This window comes from Podarcis gaigeae (genome assembly GCF_964106915.1).
Source record: "Podarcis gaigeae genome assembly, chromosome: 6".
Taxonomy (NCBI): Eukaryota; Metazoa; Chordata; class Lepidosauria; order Squamata; family Lacertidae; genus Podarcis; species Podarcis gaigeae.
This window is the reverse complement of record NC_139682.1, coordinates 5,472,045-5,490,032: the sequence shown is the minus strand read 5'-3', so window position 1 is coordinate 5,490,032 and position 17,988 is coordinate 5,472,045. Positions and strand designations below refer to the sequence as shown.

The following is a 17,988-nucleotide window of genomic DNA, read 5'->3' as shown; positions in this document are numbered from 1 at the left end:
AAATTAGTTGGCACTTCAAACTGGTGTTGAGGCAGAGTTAAACGATTGTTCCAAGTCTGACAACAGGAACTCTGTGATTTGGAACTCTTGGAGAGGGAAAAAAACCTCTGCTGCTGAATTGCATTTGAAATTATGCACACTTTTTACAGAGCAGTGTCCCTGAAACTCATGTACAGCATTACAGCAATGGCAAGGCCTGCATGTCACTTTGTAAACAGATCTCCTTGCTTCTACAACGGCTGTTAGAGCACTTGTGTAGGACAGTGATAATAATAAAGATTTACAAAATGGCCTCTGAGCACAATGGTTCCTTAAGAGATTTTCTTGCAGACGTGCAAAAGAGATAATGGAATGCATGGTCTCAGTTCTCAAGCCTTAAGAACAGATTGTACGAACATAAGGTCTACTTATTTGCTTCTTTCCCCTCATCTGCAAGTGTAAGAGAAATCCCACCTACCCACTTCTCTACAAACAGATCTAATGCGATACGTCTGGCACTAACAAGAGAAGGGTTTGCAAAATAGCCTCTTTTCAGGAAGTGTTAAGCAGGTTTCATATGTTGAAAATGCATCTGTTCTGAACAGTATAAAAATATATCTCAAAAACAAGAAATGGAAGTCAATGTCTTGAATTTAGCCAATTTCAACTAACGGGAATTTATGCAAGATTTTAAGTTACAAAGAATACTTATTACATTACACAAGTGCATTTCTCCTTGTGACTGGGACTTCACTTTCCTCTCCTCCCCACTACAAACTTCCACATTTCCCCAGAAGGTGCTCCAGAGGGTTGACCTACTCTCCAGAAAATTATTTTGAGAGCATGTAAGGGGGTGGGGGTAGGCAAGACCCTATGGCACAAGCAAAGTCCATTCCACTTGCACGTGAACATAGCTTTAGACACAATCCTAATCCAAAATTCAGTTCCACTCAGTTCCATGGCACTTACTCCCAGGAAACTGACAACAGCATGAGTATATGATTTGCTGCCTTAGGACTTACTTCTAAATAGAATTGTTAGGATTGCAGTTTCTTGATTATTAATAGCAGCATGGTGAGTGACACCATCCTGAAATTTTATAATTGCAAATGGAAGCATCCTCTAAGATGCTTACTGTGACATGTGTTCATCTAAAATCAAGAATATGATTTTTTTTCTTTTGGAACTATTGGTTTCTATCCCTTGCAGATTTATGAAAATTTAATAAATCAACTAAATCAACAGTTTCATGCAAATTTACTTGAAAGTAGGTACTACTAGGTTCAGCAGTTTACACTGGAATAAGCACGAAAAGGATTGCAGTCTAAATTATTTGCAGTCTAAATTATTGCACTCTTATTATTTAAATAGCATTTCTCCTGAATGCTCTCAGCACTTCATATTCTATAACAACAGTAATCTTTACAACATGGCAATTTTTTTAGCATTATACTGCACTGTCCCTTTTCATGGGTGAGTTGAGAAATGACCCAGTTACTTCCAAGCTCACGATACTTCATTTACTTAATCAGAACATTATACTACCATTTACAACTGTGAATATTAGGCAGATAATTTTGTAGAATGAACAAATTTAGTTCAAAAATGCAATATAACATGAAAATCCCAAAATAGTTTATCCAATTAAAAATAAAAAAAAATGTCCATGATATTCACAGTCAAGCAGGCCACAAGTATATATGCTCTGCTGTCTTTGAATCCTCCCAAAGATACTTATAAAACAAACAACTGTGTCATTCACCATGCCAAGCCTGCATTTCATTCGATGGGAGCCAAAACTGAATAATAAAACTCACTTCAAGACATTTTGAACCAGTGTACTTTTGCATCTATTTGAAACATTCAAAACTTATAAAACAATGGCTTGGTCAGCAATCTCATGGTGTTATGCATAATATATGCACATTTCTCCCCTGTATATATTATGTATTGTGTAATACTGCAACTATGTCTGAGAGCAAACTAATGGTAACCAGGAGTAATCTAATCTTTCCCAACAAAACATCCCAAATGCTGGACCTTACATTATTTCAGAGATGTTAGCATGACTAGTCTCTAGATTTCCTGCTCTTGACACACATTATTAAACATTGTTTAAGAAGTGCCCTGCAGAGGTCTCTGGCTGGGATTTCTCAGATTACCTACCTTTTGCAGGCATTCCAGCACTTTAGACATGTATTCTTCCTGACATTTGTAGGGTTGAAATGGGAAGTCCACAGTGATGCCATTTAATTTTATTTGGGGCATATTTCATCAGACATGTCAGGATCTCAGAGTCTGAAATCAACAGCACACTTCCTTAAGTTAAAGGTGTCATTTTGCTAAAATACAGTATTAACAAGGACAGTGTTTTCAAACTACCCCTCCCAATTCCTATTTTGGAGGCGGGCAGAGAAATCATGTAAATCTAAGCCCCTCGAGGAACAGAACCAGTTTGGATCCGGCAAACCCATAGTTGCCTCTGCCTCTGCCCCTGCAACAGTCCATTTTGTGACCCTTTGCTTGGTATTAATTGTGGGAATATTTGCGGCAGCAGCAGTTTTTTGTCCACCAAGCTCTCTGCAGGTGTGGTGATGGTCTTTGCACTGGGATACCTTCACAATCCTAATCCCAGCCAGTCAGCAACATAATGGGATAAGATTAGTTTCTTAGACTTACTTTAGAACCTCCCTTCTCCATATGATAAAAGACCAAACACTTTGCTTTGCAGTCTACCCATTTAGTCTGGAATAACACAATTTAGACTTGCTAACAAACAACAAAATCATGAAACAAAAGGATCACCTGCCATTTACAAAGTATCGTTTCTGAAGCACTTTGCACTACTGTACAGTCATACCTTGGCTTTCAAACAGAATGCGTTCCAGAAGTCCGTTCGACTTCAGAAACATTCAGAAACCAAGGCGTGGCTTCCGATTGGCTGCAGGAGCATCCCGCAGTCAACTGGAAGCTGTGGAAGCCACACCGCTGGACGTTCAGCTTCCAAGGCAAAGTTCGCAAACCAGAACACCTACTTCTGGGTTTGCGGCGTTCGAGTTCCAAGTTGTTTCTGAACTAAGCTGTTCGAAAACCAAGGTACGACTGTATTTGACAATGGTCAAATAATGTTGTCAACTGACTAGGTGCAATTTAGTCTTGGCATAGTTCAATTCTATGCACAATCATTCAAAGGTACCACTGAATCCAATGGGATTTACTCCCAAATAAGCATGGATAGGATTATGGCCCAAAGTCGGCAACCTTCTGGACGTTTCCCTGGGAACAAGCTCCAGAGAACTCAATGATGACGCTTTTAAGTAGAGAATAAAGAATTGTGGTGTATCACTGCAATCCCAATCCCAATCAGGCCCTGCCATCTTTGCCCCGCCACTCACACCAACCAGGGCAGAAAGTCCTGCACTGGACATGTTACCAATGCTATCAAGCAATACAGCAGAGGGGCTGGCTCAGGATCCAGTGGATCCCAGACCAGCTCCTCCCAGTTCCCCAGAACTGCCAATTCTGAGGCTTTCCACAGGCTGCTGTGGGGATTCCACTGGCAATACTTCTATCGATCCGCATGTTGAGTGGGCAGAATGATGAGTTCTTCATTGCCCAATCCACCCAGTGCAGAAGAGGTTTGAATTGCAGTCTGTCGCTTCACCTTTAAAGCTTATCTCTTTATGCATAGCAGCTGGTTATTTTGAACATTCCAGAAACAACTGGCAAGATTTAACTTTGAAAAACTGTGACTTCTTAATGTTCAAAATATATCACTATGCCAAATGAATGGTCTGGGCCCACTTAATGCTACAGTATTGCCTGTAGTTGTGTAAATCTGGTCAATTTTATTTTATTTATATTTCATCTTTCCTCCATGGAACTTAAGAAATGCAGTTGCCCAGACATTACTATTGTTTATTATATTTCTATACAGCCCTTCAGGGGTGCCAACTTGAATAAAATATGGGGGGGCACGTAAGCCCCGCCTCACATTAACCATCACAAGACACAGCACACAAACTCCATTTGAATTGCAATGCCTGGCCTCCTCAAATGTTTGGGGGGGGGGCACTGATGGAGGAAGAGGAGTGTGGGGGGGTAGCACCCTGCCCCCGGCAGCACGTTCCCAGCAGGGTGCCATCATGACTGTCCCCCCGCCCCCAGGAAATGCGCCCTGCCCCCCCGGACACATGCCAGCCTGCCAGCTATGTGCCCCCCACGCCACGGGAGGGGGGGGCTGAAGAGACCGCAAGCCCTATGAGTTGGCTCCTATGCAGCCCTTCATCCAAGGATCACAGGGAAGTTTACAATATAAAAAACGCAAGTTTAAATTGCCATAAATTGTTTAATTAGCCAAAGGCCTGCAAGAAGAGAATGTTTTTGCTTGGTGCCTAAAGATTTGTAATGAAGGTACCAGGCAAGCCTCCCTGGGGAGAGCATTCCACCAGCAGGTAGCCACTACAAAAAAAGGCCCATTCTTGTGTTGCTGCCCCCTGGATCTTCAGTCCCATCCCTGCTTAACTTTGGCACGGCTGTTCTATACGTGTTAGCGCCATGGCAGAGGCAGGGATTACCCACGTGTAATCCCTGACATTTACAGATAACAGGATTTTAATCAGCAAGACCTTGGAAAGGAGCTCACATTTGGAGCAATTGTGCTAGATGAACTGATGGGTTTGATCTGAGTAAGCTTCATGAGCTTACATTTAAACAGGAAGCACAGCTCAGTGGTAAAACACACACTCATCACATAAAAGGTTCCTGTGTCCTTCCTTGGCATCTCACTTAGTAAGGCTGGGAAAGGGATCTACTGAGTCAGAGTAGGCCATAATTCTCAACCTGTGGATCCCCCGATGTTGTTGGACTACAACTCCCATCATTCCTAGCCAGCATGACCAGTGGTCAGGGATGATGGGAGTTGTAGTCCAACAACATCGGGGGACCCACAGGTTGAGAAACACTGGGCTAGATGGATACACGGTATTTGGGCTCAGATCTCTCAGCAGAACCGAAGAGTCTGAGCCCGAGTTTGACTCTCCCCTTCCTGGTGTCCCGCAAAAAGCCCTGCGGACCTCGAAGGGCGGCATTTAGAATGAATTACTTAATATTCAGAAGCAAAGCCCAGCCATCCCCGCCAGGACTGCGGGTGACGGCCTCAGGAGGGATCTCAGAACCATGGAGCTGGGCGGGACCCCCAAGGGTCATCTAGTCCAACCCCCTACAATGCGAAAACTCGCGGCCCTTCACACGCCGCTGGGCTACGACTTACAAAGCCCCAATTGGGCGCGCTGACTGGATTTCACATCCTGAGGGGGCCACCCCTGGGCCTACAACACAGCCCCCGCCGCCGCCGCCTCCTCCATCCATTCATCCGAATTATCTAGGGACGGGGCTATTTCCCTCTGCCTCCGGGCTCCCTTCGCCGCTCCTCAGGCAAAGGACCGGAGGGCAGGGAGAAGGCGGCCCGCTGTGGTGAGGCGGACCCGAGTAGGCCTCAAAAGCCTCCCGCCACCCGCCGGTAACAAAATCCCCTCACGCACCTCCGAGTCAGCCCCTCCCCTTTTCCTGGGAGCCCGCGCGCGCGCCGCGCCACGTGACGCCTCCTCCGCAACCCCATTCGCCAAGCGGCTCTCCTCGTGTTCCCGCTCACGAGAGAGGGAGAGAGTGTCGCCGGCTTCCCATGATCTCGCGAGGCTTCCTCGAGGCGTTGCCCAGGCAACCGCAGGAGGAAGGCCTGGCTGCGGCTGCTGTTTTTTCTCTCTCCCTCCCTCCCTCTCCCTCTTTTCTCGGCTTGAGGGGAGGCGAAGAGGCCTGGCGTCGTTGCCATGGAAGTCGAAGGGGCTTCGGATTTTCCGCGGTCGGCGGTCTGCTTTTACCCCTTCAGCCGCCTCAGTCAGAAATGGAGGGGGGGGGACCCGACCTCCTCTCAGCGCCCCCCACCCCAAAGAAAAGCATTGTTGTCGTTTAGTCGTGTCCGCCTCTTCGTGACCCCCTGGATCAGAGCACGCCAGGCACTCCTGTCTTCCACTGCCTCCCGCAGTTTGGTCAAACTCATGCTGGTAGCTTCGAGAACACTGTCCCACCATCTCGTCCTCTGTCGTCCCCTTCTCCTTGTGCCCTCCATCTTTCCCAACATCAGGGTCTTTTCCAGGGAGTCTTCTCTTCTTATGAGGTGGCCAAAATATTGGAGCCTCAGCTTCAGGATCTGTCCTTCCAGTGAGCACTCAGGGCTGATTTCCTTCAGAATGGAGAGGTTTGATCTTCTTGCAGTCCATGGGACTCTCAAGAGTTTCCTCCAGCACCATAATTCAAAAGCATCCATTCTTCGGCGATCAGCCTTCTTTATGGTCCAGCTCTCACTTCCATACATTACTACTGGGAAAACCATAGCTTTTACTATACGGACCTTTGTTGGCAAGGTGATGTCTCTGCTTTTTAAGATGCTGTCTAGGTTTGTCATTGCTTTCCTCCCAAGAACCAGGCGTCTTTTAATTTCGTGACTGCTGAGTCACCTCATCTGTCTCCTGAGAAACCTCTATGTGGGACAAGAAGCTACAGTTAGAACTGGATATGGAACAAGTGATTGGTTCAAAATTGGGAAAGGAGTACGACAAGGCTGTATATTGTCTCCCTGCTTATTTAACTTATATGCAGAATTCATCATGTGAAAGGCTGGGCTGCATGAATCCCTAGCCGGAATTAAGATTGCCGGAAGAAATATCAACAACCTCAGATATGCAGATGACACAACCTTGATGGCAGAAAGTGAGGAGGAATTAAAGAAAAGCATTGCCCTCCGCTATTATAGCGCTTTGAGGGGGGCTTAAAGCGCTTCTCCGTTATCCTTACAGCAGCCCCGCAGGGCAGGACGCCGTTTTCCCAACGGATTATTCACGCTCACATTTCAGAGGAACAAAAACAGTAACATTTGCCTTGAATTAGGCACCCTCTTCCATTGTCTCCCCAGACAGACGGCTAACCACAACAACATGCCACGGAGCTCGGGCTTCTCTCCTCAGAAGGCTCCTCCCTTCCATCCTTGCACAACAGCCCAGCAAGGGAGGCTAGCCTGACAGCTGAAGTTGGCACCCAGAGTCCCTCAGTTTGCTTCCACACAATGAACGTGCTTTGTTAAGAACATAAGAAGAGCATCGGCTCGATCTAGTCCAGCATCCTGTTCTCACTGTGGCCCACCGGATGCCTGCAATGAACTTGTAAGCAGGATTTGAGCAGAGGAGCACTTGTGCGGTTTCCAGCAACTGGTATTCAGAAGCACTGCTGCCTCTGACATTCAAAGTCTGCTCAGTCCTGTGTTGATTGTTAAAACTCCAGCAACCAGAGGGCGTTAGATAGGCACCAGTGGACTGCCTTCTGCCAAGCCTTGGTCTTAATCAGCTGACAAGCGTTCCCCTAAAGTTTCAGGATGAGGCCTCTCCTAACCTTCTAACCATAACAGCCTGGAGACCTGTAACAACATGAATTTCAGTAGGGACTCACTCTCCAACTGTTTGGCTTTACCCCCCAAAGGCATGCTCATATCAATGTCCTGAGACAGTGCGCAAAACGTTTCTCCCCTTTCTCCACCCCATGCAGAATTGCAAGGGGTCAGTTCATCTGGCTGGTAAGAAGTTGGTCGGAGTTTAGAGCCCAGCCAGGGCTGGCTGTGGGCAGAATTCTGGCATTTTTGGGGGTTGGACTAGATGACCCTTGGGATCACTTCCAACTCTACCATGCTATAATTCTATCGAGCAGCTAAAGGAACGGGCGGAGGAGCAAGATGGAGAACAAGGGGAGGCACAACCACACCCCAACAGCACACTCTGGCCTGACCCATGGTGGCCTCATCCCACTTTGCCCCCCCCCTTTCCTATTAATTCAGCTACCTGGCAACCCAGCAGCCTGGCCCCTGTTTGCCAGCTGATGTCACAAAGTGCTGCTTTGCAAGCAAGCCTTATAATGCCCTGCAAGAGGGATACCTGTCAGATGATGGTGAGATATTTGCGAGAAAAGGCCTCAGAGGCTATTGTGGCTTCATGAGCAAATGAAAGAAGGGGAAGCTGCCATGTATAAAAACTGCAACTTGGAAGTCGTGGTATGTTAATTCCACGGGGAATCCATTCCCCATATGTGCCAGGAGGTTGTGGCGCCAACCTGAGCAAAACAAGGCTGGGGTGGGGAGTAGGCCCGTTTCGCCCCAACCCCTTGCCCCACTTCTTCCAAACAAGGGGTTGGGCTGTCGTGTGCCCAGGCAGGAGCAGTGAGCGTTGGCAGCCAGTGGTGACGTGGGCATGGGCAGCATGGCAGAGCTGATGGTTCTGCCTCCCTCCTTCCCTGAGTCCGCTGTGCTGCTGCTGAGCTGCTCTGTGCCACACAGGAGAAGGAGGGATGTGGCACTGAATTTTAGCATTGCACAGGGCACCTTTTAAATTTGAGAGCCCAATGTCCACTCTGGTTGGGAATGCTTCTGTGGAGATGAATCCCAGAATTCTCCCCACCCACATCCTTCCTATAAAAAAGCAAAAAATATCAATGTTTGGTTCAGAATCTAGGTACTACACCCTCACTAAAGGAGATTGTATGAATGATTCACTAAATTATGACGTGTGTACCTGAGCTTATTGCCTCAAATTCTCTTATATGCTGCTTTACTACAAAAATGACGACTAGACTACTGATCCTAAACTGAATAGTTAGTTGCCCAACCACCCCCTCCAGAACCCACTGACTCTCAACTGCCTCGCACTTAAACTCCCCTTCAAATCCTCATCCAATCATCACTCACCACCAGAATTCCACAATCTCTCTTTTCCCCTCCCTCCTTAACATTCCCATAATAATTCTGATACAATTACCGTAATAACCCTATTACAATATTTTATTCACACAGCTCCCTATAATCATACCGTTAGAAACACTTGAGCTTCCCATTCCTGGTTTCTAGGAAATGGGGGTGAGCAAACTGCAGGTTCTCCATCCCTGTTCTAAAAGCCAGGTGTCTTCCCCCAAATGGGAACTGTAGTCTGTTAGGGGTTCTGGGGATTGTGGATCTGTGAGAGGGAAGCCACAATTGCACAAATCATTTCGGAAGAAGTAATGTGCTTTAAGGGGACGTGGGTGGCGCTGTGGTCTGGTTTGCCAGAAGCAGCTTAGTCATGCTGGCCACATGACCCGGAAGCTGTACGCCGGCTCCCTTGGCCAGTAAAGTGAGCACCGCAACCCCAGAGTCGTCCGCGACTGGACCTAACGGTTAGGGGTCCCTTTACCTTTACATTTACCTTTTTAATGTGTCTAAAAGGCACATTGGAAGCTCTTTAAAACATAGCATCATAGAATTGTAGAGTTGGAAGGGACCCTGAGGGTCATCTAGTCCAACCCTCTGCAATGCAGGAATTTCAGCTAGATGATCCATGGCCGATGGCCTTCCAAGCGCTGCTTAAAAACCTCCAAGGAAGGAGAGTCACTGCTTCAGGCCCTAAGGGCCTCTGGAGCAGGAGAAAACAAGCTTTCTCCATCCTCCATGTGACAGCCCTTTAGACTTTACTTATTGAAAGGGCTGCATGGTGTGGATCTCATATCAGTGTTATGAGAGTGTAAGCAACACATTTCTCTCTCCCCTTTCTCCACACCATGCAGAACTGCAATGGTAACCAGAATGCTGGCGTTTGGAGCCCAGCCAGGGCTGGCTGTGGGCAGGATCCTTGCATTCCTGAGGGTTCCATACTATGATTATATCAATCAGTTAAAGGAACAAAAAGATGCTTCTGAAACATTTGGGGATCATAGGAACACTCTCCCCAGAAGTGGTTTTCAGCAGCAAGAACTTGCATCTTTCTTAAGAGAGAAGCAGTCCAGAACAAGGTGGGAAAGCCTCAGAGTTCAGGTAGGTGGAAATGCCAATTGAGTGCCCTATACTATAGGAATGCTTCCTTCCCGTGTCCCCCACTCTCATGCGCCAGACTGGTGCTAGCATGGCTGGGAGCCAGGCGCCTGCTCTTTCCTCCATATTCTTTGCAGGGAGGGAGCCTTTCCCCAATATATACTTTGTTCTGGTCAAATCCCTGGAGAGACGTGACGAACCTCAGGTACTGGGGCAGAGGGAAGGAAGGGGTCCTGGTGAAACACGTTTGTGGCTTCTAGCAAGTGTTTTTCAGAGGCATTGCTCCCTCCAACAGGGGAGGCTGAGCATAGCCATCATGGCTAGTTGCCTTTGATAGGCCTCTCCTCCATGCAATTGTCTAGCCCTCTTTGAGAGCCATTCCATCCAAGATGCTCTTGTGGTGCATCTGATTCTCCTGTGCTTTCTTGCTCCTGCAAGGAGATGACTATTGTGAGATCCTTTGGTTAACATCTATCTGGGATGGAAAATATTAAAGAATCAGAGGACTGGTGAGCTTCCCTTGAAGCACAACTGATCAAAGGCAGGCGGATCTATTAACATCTTGATAAAGATGCTCAAACAACAAAGGATGCTATCATACCCCGCAAGCATCTCAGAAAAAGCTCCCAAGCTGATGGAGAAGAGAGCAGTTGGAAGTTGCCATTTCTGGATCCCACCACGGCCCTTCCAAGTTGCCCAAGAAATCAATGTCACAACAGTTTTTTCCTCACACCTCCTCCCCATGATCCCTCGTGGGGCCTTCTCAGACATATGCTGTGTCTGAACCAGCAGATCCCACCAAACCAAGTAATCGTGGACCCAGTCAGAAAAGGAGTGTGCACAGTCAAACCAGAAATAAGCAAAATAACTAAACAGGTACTAGAAGTCATCCCAGAACTGGCCCTACTGAACATCTTCCAAGATAACAATGCCGTCTCACACTAGAAAGAGCTCATAACCCACTGACAGCATACGATTCAATATGGCTAACTTAACCCGACAACCCACCTCACCCACGCACAAACAAATCCCACTGCAGCCAGCCAAAGATGATCAACCACACCCTAGGCCACCCCAACCTCTCTCACCACCAAAGAAACATAACAAGCAAATAGAAAGAGAACTTCCCCAAGTGACGCTGACAGAAAACCCCCAAGCATACACTAAATAAAAGAACTTAAGCTTTGCCACCCAGTCCCTCTCTCCCGTGCCCCGTCCCACCCCCCTCACTCTTCCATTGTCTCCTGAGACAGACAGATGCCAACAACAACACTTAGGCAGGATGAACCAGCTACACAAATATAAGATGGGGGACACCTGGCTTGCCAGTAGTACATGTGAAAAGGAGCTAGGGGTCTTACGTAGACCCAATCAAGGGGAATCATATTACCCAATCAAGGGGAATCATATTACCGCTTTATTCTGCCTTGATTAGACCACACCTGGAATTCTGTGTCCACAATTTAAGAAGGATATTGGCAAGCTGGAACATATTCAAAGGAGGGTGACCAAGATGATCAGTGGTTTGGAAACCAAACTTTATGGGAAGCGGTTGTGGTAGTTGGGTATGTTTAGCCTGAACTACTGCTCCTCATTACATTGGATGGCAGTCTATCAGTGATTCTATGTGGTACCTGAATTATAATGGGTAAGACTAGTTGACCCTTGGGGTCTCTTCCCACTCTATACTAAGATGAATGTCTGTGTCAGCAGCAAGATGGAAAAGAGTCTCAAGAAGAGCAACCTTCCACAGTAGCAATGGAAAACAACAGGGGGTCAGATTCTTCTCTGCTTCCCACTGCCTAGCTTCCATGATGACAGCAGGGAATATTCCTGGCAGCAAGCAGCATGCAGGCACTTTTGCAAGCAGAGACGAGGGAGTATGCTCCTGCACTCAAGCATGTCTGGAGCCAAGGATCAGCAACCCTCTAGCCAATCCCTGGGGCTGAGACAAGCAGCGGCAGTGGAGGTTGTTGGCGGGAGGGGAGAGAACATAGTCATGGTCATTTATTTCTGCTCAAGTCGGACTTTGGCATGAGGAGCCTCTGCCAGCACCAGCTGCATCAGGAATGTGGGAAGAAGGGAAGTCAGAGGCAAGGGGTGGGCAAGATTAGAATGAGGGAGCTGTTTGAGGACTATGGGGGGAGAGAAGTGGGAACCAATTTTCAGCAGGGGTGTCTGCGGGCTTATTTGAAATTTGTTGTGACCCGGAAACTACAACTAATCCAGAATGCGGCAGCTAGACTGGTGACTGGGGGCGGCCGCCGAGACCACATAACACCGGTCTTGAAAGACCTACATTGGCTCCCAGTACATTTCCGAGCATAATTCAAAGTGTTGGTGTTGACCTTTAAAGCCCTAAACAGCCTCAGCCCAGTAGACCTGAAGGAGCGTCTCCACCCCCATCGTTCTGCCCAGACGCTGAGGTCCAGCGCCGAGGGCCTTCTGGCGGTTCCCTCCCTGTGAGAAGCAAAGCTACAGGGAACCAAGCAGAGGGCCTTCTCAGTGGTGGCGCCCGCCCTGTGGAACGCCCTCCCATCAGATGTCAAAGCGATAAACAACTACCTGACATTCAGAAGACATCTTAAAGCAGCCCTGTTCAGGGAAGTTTTTAATGTGTGACATTTTAGTGTATTTTTGGTCCCTGTGGAAGCGCCCAGAGTGGCTGGGGGAACCCAGCCAGATGGGTGGGGTACAAATAATAAATTATTATTATTACTTATTGTCATCTTGTGCAGCAAAACAAAATATAGTGCTCCAGTCCCTTTTAAAAGCAACAGAAAAGCATACAACCATTGAGTTACTGATAGCATGCTTATCAATTTTCCAAGGCATCATGGTCACTCAATGGGAAAAGTAGGTCTTAAGGCACATCTTCCAGAGCAAACTTTTTATCCACTTGACTACACTGCAGCCCTACCAAGTCATTCTGCATTTCAGATACATGTATCTGCAGAACGGAGGTGCCAGTTTCAAAAGCTTCCAAGCCTCTTTCACACCTGCCATATAGCATGCTATAGTGATACTTCCAGGACGTATTGCTCATATTTGTTCCTTTTATCTTACTGCATCTTTCAGGGAATTTCATTATATCAAGCATGGGTGAGTTCTACAGTAATTATCAAGAAAGCAAATTCTGTGAGGGAAAGGGAATCCTGGACAGCTCCCAAATGCAAGTAGCAAATACAATGAGTCAGGAACTGCTTTATTTTTATAGATAGATTCTGATGTGACTCAGCTCTGGCTAAATGCTTCTCTGTCTTCCCATTGGATTGTATCTTTGCCCTAGTTTACCAATACTGCAACTCTAGCATAGCAGTGTCACTGGTTTTTCTCTAAATCACTTCCTCAAGAGCCCCCCAAATTCTGCATGCTGCTTTGCATTGTTTGCCCTTAAGATGTCCTTCACAATAATATTTGCAGGTCAATCCTATCCAAATAAGTCTCTCTGCATTTAGGATTGCAACCTTCAATAGGGAGAATCATCCGAAGTATGGGATAGTTACCTGAATAAAAAGGGAGGTTTTGAATGCATCAAATACTTACATTTAAGCCCAGATTGTTCCTTTAAAATAACAAGGCTATGGAAAGAACTGGAAACTGTAGGGTTTTATCAAGTCCACGAAATGCTTCATCCATTCCTTCTTGTGTCTTCCCATGTTTTATGTGGCTCATTCATTGCAAGATCCCTGTCAGCAGGGTCGTACTGTGCACAGAGGGAAGCAGCTGGGCAGTCTAGATTTCTGGCCTATCCCTTCATAGGTGGCTTACCTTCAGGGAAACCAAGTCTATTTCCCTGCAGCAGGAAGAGAACGCATTCTCCTTTGCCAGGCACAGCTCAAGAAAGAAAGCAAAGTGCAGAAGAAAAAGAAGAGGAGGAGGAGTTTGGCTTTGATATCCCGCTTTATCACTACCCGAAGGAGTCTCAAAGTGGCTAACATTCTCCTTTCCCTTCCTCCCCCACAACAAACACTCTGTGAGGTGAGTGGGGCTGAGAGACTTCAGAGAAGTGTGACTAGCCCAAGGTCACCCAGCAGCTGCATGTGGAGGAGCGAACCTGGTTCACCAGATTATGAGTCTACCACTCTTAACCACTACACTGGCTCAAAAGAAGCAGAGAGCAGATTTGGCTCAATTGCACACATTGCATCTCTGTGTAAACTGTATGCTCCATGTGTAGTGACGAGTTGCATTAATCCTTCAAGATGGGAAAGAACCCTCCACTCAGTGTAGCTGGCTTTTATATAACTGGTAGAGTTGAAAGATGCCACAAAGCCATTAATTTCTACAACACATTTTAACCAGTGTGTTGTAGTGTTTGTTGTGGGGGAGGAAGGGAAAGGAAAACGTTAGCCGCTTTGAGACTCCTTCAGGTAGTGATAAAGCGGGATATCAAATCCAAACTCTTCTTCTTCTTCCTGATATTTATGTATTATTTATCTGATTTATTGCATTTATGTCCTTCCTTTCCTCCACAAAAGACAAGATGGTGCACCTGATGTCACCTCACCCTTTATTCTTACACCAACTCTTGGAGAAAGGTTAGTCTGAGAAATTGTAACTGACCCAAGGTCACATAGTATGCCTCACAGCAGACCAGAGATTCAAACCTGCCATAGCTGCTTTCCTTCCCGTTCTTTTTTCCTTTTGTATTATGCCTTTTAGACTGCGAAGCTGAGGGTAGGGGGATATTTTGTTTTTTAACTTCTCTGCAACATTCAGGAAGTCTTTACAGAGCTCTGCAATGCCGATAATGCCAGTGGTGGTAACAAATGAAATGACCCTGTTCTGAGTTTCAACCAATTGAGTCAGGACGTATAGCTATACTTTCATTCCAATTTTGGTCTGCTAAGTACCTTTGAGCAAGTAACTCTTATGAATCAGCTTTCTACTTGGCATTGAGTCACCTTTGGAAAATGTTTTTGGTTCTTCAGGTGCATTCTTAGAATACTCTATGTTTGTTGGTTAATTTTTGGTGGGTCTCCTTCCACATTTCCATTCTACTGATTATGTGCTTGGAACCCATGTGAGAGTTTGAAGGTCCTATGAAATTCCGTTGAGGACAATTTTATTGAAGACTCACTTCAGCCAGATGGGCGGGACAATAATAATCATAATTTCCTTGTCAGGACGAATTGCTGTTATAAAGATGAATGTATTGCCAAAGATGCTGTTTTTGTTCCAGACTTTACAGATTGTGGATAAAATGGAGTGTTTTGGGAGGTGGCAAAGAGATATCTCCAAATTTGTCTGGCAGGGCAAAAAGCCCAGAATCAGGTTCAAGATACTAACTGATGCTAAAGAAAGAGGGGGCTTTGCCCTGCCAGACTTAAAGCTGTACTATGAATCAGCAGCTTTCTGCTGGTTGAAAGATTGGCTGCTTCTTGAAAACACTGATGTTTTAGATTTGGAAGGATTTAACAACGTTTTTGGATGGCATGCATATTTGTGGTATGACAAGGTTAAAATTCATAAGGCTTTCAAGAACCATATTGTCAGGAAAGCAGTGTTCAATGTCTGGATAAAATATAAAGACTTATTGGAAAATAAGACCCCAAGGTGGTTATCACCAATGGAAGCTAAGGCCCGGAAAAGACTCAATATGGAGGCCAAATGGCCGAAATATTGGGAAATAATAGAAAAAGACGGAGATAATTGGAAGTTGCAGAGTTTGGAGAAACTAAAAGATAAAGTGTGAGATTGGTTACATTACGCTCAGATCAAAGAGGTTTTCAAGATGGATAAAAAGATAGGATTCCAGGGAAATATTAGAAAAAGATGGTGACAATTGGAAATTGCAGAGTTTGGAGAAAATGGAGGGTAAAGTGCGAGACTGGTTACATTACGCCCAGATTAAATAAGTTTTTAAAAATGACAAAAATCTAGGGTTCCAAGTGGAGAAATCAAAGTTGGAAACGGAATTGTTAGAACCTAAGACTAAGGTACTTTCAAGAATGTATAATTTGCTGCTAAAATGGAATACACAAGATGAAACGGTTAAATCGGCTATGATAAAATGGGCACAGGACATTGGGTACAATATCATGTTTGTTGACTGGGAAAGGTTATGGACCACCGGGTTGAAATTCACGGCATGTAATGCCTTGAAAGAAAATATTATGAAAATAATATATAGGTGGTACATGACCCCAGTCAAGCTTGCAAAAATATACCATTTGTCTGATAATAAATGTTGGAAATGTAAAGAAACTGAAGGAACATTCTTTCATCTCTGGTGGACCTGCCCTAGAGTTAAGGCTTTCTGGGAAATGATATATAATGAGTTGAAAAAGGTATTTAAGTATACCTTCCCTAAGAAACCAGAGGCCTTTCTTTTAGGCATCGTCGGCCAGAGGGTGTTAAAGAAGGATCGGACATTTTTTATGTATGCAACAACAGCAGCAAGGATACTTCTCGCCAAGCACTGGAAAACCCAAGATTTGCCCACACTGGAAGAATGGCAGATGCAACTGATAGACTACATGGAGTTAGCAGAAATGACTGGCAGAATCCGAGACCTGGGAGAAGAGGCTGTGGAGTAGGACTGGAAGAAATTTAAGGACTATTTACAAAAATATTGTAAATTGTATGAGTGTTAAGAAAGATGTAAGATTATTAATAATATGGCACCATTAAGATAGTTAAAAGGAATATGAAGATAAATGAAAATATAAGAAAAGACAAATTTTGTATAAATATTATGCTAAAATTAAGCTTTTAAGGTTTGGGTAAAATTATCTAAAATTAGGGACACAATATTGGAAATTATAATATAAGAATTGAAACAAGGTGATAATTTGCTGGGTAAAGTTCGAAAAACTTAGAACGCAGGAACGAGAGATGTGAGGAAGTCCAAAGAAGTGAAGAAAATGTGGATATTGAAAAAAATATATGTTATTTTGTTTGCTTTTTCTATTGTATTAAGAAAACCTTTAATAATTTTTTTTAAAAAAAATAATAATAATCATAATACTAATACCTCATGTTTTGTACTGTTGGTTGGGGATTTTGCAGAACTATCTGACTTTCAAGTATTCAGACTAAGTTTTCAATAGCCCTTCAGCGTCTCAGTTTTATATATAATGACTCTATCTAAGCCAAACAGTTTATTTGGCATGAAGTTTTCTCCTTACGGAAAGCTGCTTAAAGTATACCCATTAAATAATACCATTTATGCAGACTACATCACCTCAGCAATCTAGAGATACTAATTTCCAGTCTGTTGGCTCGTCAGAATCCTAAATTATTGTATCACCAGTCAAGCCTGATGTATGTTTCAGGCATATTCAAATAATTCGTTTTTGAAAGCTGGGGCACTGCCATGGTTAGAGCATGAGGTGCCTGTCAGGAAGACATCACATCAACTGTAAATTCCCAAAGTGGCCTAAGGCAAGTCTCAAACTAAATCCCAACTCTGCAACATGGTGATAGCGATAATATGGACCTGCCTTACAGCGTGATTGTAAAAATGGCAGTGCATGTGGTGATGTGCTTTGAACCTCAGAAAATATGAAGGGTGCTGATTATTATTATATTTATTTATTTTTAAGCATTTCTAAATCACTTCCTATACCACTTAAAGATTTGTAAATATTAACACTAAAACCAAGTATCATAAAACCAGTAAATAAAACTTATTAAAAAGAGCAACAGGTATAAACAGGAATTCAGCAATAGTAAGAGTCCAATCTTATTGGGTCAGAGAAATCCTAGGCAAAAACATAGGTTGTCTTCTTCCCAAGATGTGTTGACTTCTTCCCAAGATGGCTGAAGTAGCTCATAAGATTATGTTCCATATATGGCAGGGGATGGGAAGGTATTTCATAGTGTAGGGTCACTATATATAGTAGAAAATGGGTTTGGGAAAATGGGTTTTCGGTCACTGTCCTGCGATGTTCTTTAAGGCAGTGTTTCCCAACCTTGTGCCTCCAGCTGTTTTTGGACTACAGTTCCCATCATCCCTTGCCACTGGTCTTGCTAGTCAGGGATGATGGGAGTTGTAGTTCAAAAACAGCTGGAGGCACAAGGTTGGGAAACACTGCTTTAAGGTGCAGTGTTATGAGTAAAATTTGCCTGAGTAATCTAACCGGTCTATACAGGGGCTGGCAGTCTTTTAGGTAACCTGGTCT

The 17,988-nt window shown here is 44.9% G+C and overlaps 2 protein-coding genes across 9 annotated transcripts in view; one reads left to right on the top strand and one right to left on the bottom strand.

Moving 5' to 3' along the window:
* Positions 1–5,645, bottom strand: part of RTEL1 (regulator of telomere elongation helicase 1) — an 80,951-nt gene extending 75,306 nt beyond the window's left edge. For 4 of the 8 annotated variants that reach the window (XR_014565640.1, XM_083744115.1, XM_083744119.1 and 1 more), the window contains exons 1-2: positions 5,252–5,544; positions 2,146–2,277 (exon numbers count right to left, since the gene is read on the bottom strand). Coding sequence is in view for 5 of the 8 variants with exons in the window: in XM_083744115.1 (XP_083600241.1) it covers positions 2,146–2,247 (102 nt within the window). In the remaining 3 variants the exon portion in view is untranslated. Of the gene's footprint in view, positions 1–2,145; positions 2,278–5,251 lie in introns of all 8 variants that reach the window. The other 4 variants (XR_014565639.1, XM_083744116.1, XM_083744117.1 and 1 more) reach the window with 2 other exon arrangements.
* GMEB2 (glucocorticoid modulatory element binding protein 2) overlaps positions 1–17,988 on the top strand; it is a 263,449-nt gene that overhangs the window by 195,273 nt on the left and 50,188 nt on the right. The window lies entirely within an intron of this gene.